We start from the raw sequence: 2,500 nt of genomic DNA, 5'->3' as shown, positions 1-2,500 counted from the left end.
CCAGGTGCATGTCTTTGGAGGTGGGAGGAAGCCGGAGTACCCGGAGGGAACCCACGCATTCACGGGGAGAACATGCAAACTCCACACAGAAAGATCCCGAGCCTGGATTTGAACCCAGGACTACAGGACCTTCGTATTGTGAGGCAGACGCACTAACCCCTCTGCCACCGTGAAGCCCGCATTATCATAATAATCCTACAATTTAATAGCTGGCTATCTTAGTGTTGCACAATACCAACCAACCTTTGGCATCACTTGGACTTAAAACCCGATTCCATAGAAGATATAGAAGTAGGTGGTCTATCAGTTTGGCCTGGAAAGCGTTTGCCAACTAAAACCTCTACATACCAACCCCCAGTACCCTGCCACAAAGAAATGTTTTTTGTCTCCCATGCATCTTATTTTGAAAGAATTTTACCAGGCAAAAGACTCAGTGGCCACATGCGTGGACAGCACCTTTTAGCTCTTATTTCCAAAATGGTGTACACTACTGATTTGGGGTCTTATGGCCACTTATGTGGACACTTATACTGCCATCTGGTGGTGTCAGAAGAGTATAACATACAAAAAAAAGTGTACAAATAAGAATTAGCATGTCACTAAACATGAAGTACATGTTTGTGTACTTGTTGACTAAGTACATCATATCAAAAGATGATTCTTACTTTTTATTCTAATTAGGGTCCAAGAAGCCCAAATAGCAAAGAGAAATAAAAAAAAACATGTAAACGAAAAACTTGGGCCTTAAGAGGCTAATTAAATGACCATAGTAACTAATTAGATGACCATAGTAGCTAATTGGATGACCATAGTAACTCACTAGACGATCATAGTAGCTAATTAGATGACCATAATAACTAATTAGATGACCATAGTGGCTAATTAGACAATCATAGTAGCTAATTGACCAGTAACTAATTAGATGACCATAGTACGCTAATTAGATGACCATAGTAATTCATTAAATGACCATAGTAACTAATTAGATGACCATAGTAGCTAATTAGATGACCATAGTATCTCATTAAATGACCATAGTAGCTCACTAGACAATCATAATAGCTAATTAGATGACTAGTAGCTAATTATATGATCACAGTAACTCACTAGACGATCATAGTATCTAATTAGATGACCAAAGTAGCTAATTAGATTACCAAAATAGCTAATTAGATGACCATAGTAACTCATTAAATGACCATATTAGCTAATTAGATGACCATATTAGCTAATTAGATGACCACAGTAACTCATTTAGATGTCAAAAATAGCTAATTAGATGACCATAGTAACTCATTAAATGACCATATTAGCTAATTAGATAACCATAGTAACTCATTAGATGACCATAGTAACTCATTAGATGAACATAGCTAATTAGATGACAATAGTAGCTAATTAAATGACCATAGTTACTAATTAGATGACCAAAATAGCTAATTAGATGACCATATTAACTCATTAAATGACCATATTAGCTAATTAGATGACCATAGTTACTAATTAGATGACCAAAATAGCTAATTAGATGACCATATTAACTCATTAAATGACCATATTAGCTAATTAGATGACCATAGTAACTCATTAGATGAACATAGTAGCCAATTAGATGACCATAGTAGCTAATTAGATGACCATTGTTACTAATTAGATGACCACAGTAGCTAATTAGATGACCACAGTAGCTAATTAGATGACCATAGTAACTCAGATGACCATAGTAACTCATCAGATGACCATAGTAGCTAATTAGATGACCATAGTAACTAATTAGATGACCATAGTAGTTAATTAGATATAATATAGATATACACCATAGTCAGGGTGTACCCCGCCTACGTCCTGAATGCAGCTCAGATAGGCTCCAGTGACCCCCCCCCCGCGACCTTGAAAGGGACAAGCGGTAGAAAATGGATGGATGCACAAAGTATCAGCATCGCCAATATCAACTGAAATTGTCCTCAGTATTGGATGGGAATGCAAGAGTGGTATGGCACACCACTCGGGTGCCACTGATATATTTGGATCATAGCGTAGTAATTGGTGTGATATGAAGGTGGTAGAAACTCTAATATCCTCCCCTTTTTTTCCCATCCAACCTGATGATGTCATCGTCAACCCTCCCACCAGCCCAATAAGCGAGTCTCTCTTAGTTTGTGACCTCTGAGGCTGAGGTGAAGTCATTCCCAGGCTGCATAGTTCAACATTTATCAACTGTCCTCACCAAAGAACATTTCTTTACCCGTGGTCGTGTTCTGCGCTCCGACTGAGGCACGCCGGGGTTGCCGTTAGCAGCGTCAAAGGGGCAGAAGGTGGGCGGTGTACCGTTGGGAGATTTGCCGAGTGGCGCCAAGTCGGAGTCGGCGTTGCAGCCGAAGACGAAGCTGCATAGCGAGTGGCAGTGTGCCAGGATGACTACCGCCTGCACCAGCTCCGCCAGCGACCAGCACGGCTCGCCCGACTTCAGCAGCGTCTGAGGGCACACACCCGATTCACC

The 2,500-nt window shown here is 40.4% G+C and overlaps 1 protein-coding gene across 1 annotated transcript in view; it reads right to left on the bottom strand.

Annotated features, from left to right (window-relative positions):
* Positions 1–2,188: 2,188 nt before the first annotated feature.
* Positions 2,189–2,500, bottom strand: part of LOC133552341 (sestrin-1-like) — a 41,464-nt gene continuing 41,152 nt past the window's right edge. Inside the window, exon 4 of the mRNA XM_061899564.1 lies at positions 2,189–2,476. Within this exon, the coding sequence (XP_061755548.1) occupies positions 2,204–2,476 (273 nt within the window). The 3' untranslated portion in view covers positions 2,189–2,203. The remainder of the gene's footprint in view (positions 2,477–2,500) is intronic.

The sequence above is a fragment of the Nerophis ophidion genome, linkage group LG05, assembly GCF_033978795.1.
Source record: "Nerophis ophidion isolate RoL-2023_Sa linkage group LG05, RoL_Noph_v1.0, whole genome shotgun sequence".
Classification (NCBI taxonomy): Eukaryota; Metazoa; Chordata; class Actinopteri; order Syngnathiformes; family Syngnathidae; genus Nerophis; species Nerophis ophidion.
This window is presented reverse-complemented; position numbering and strand designations above follow the sequence as displayed.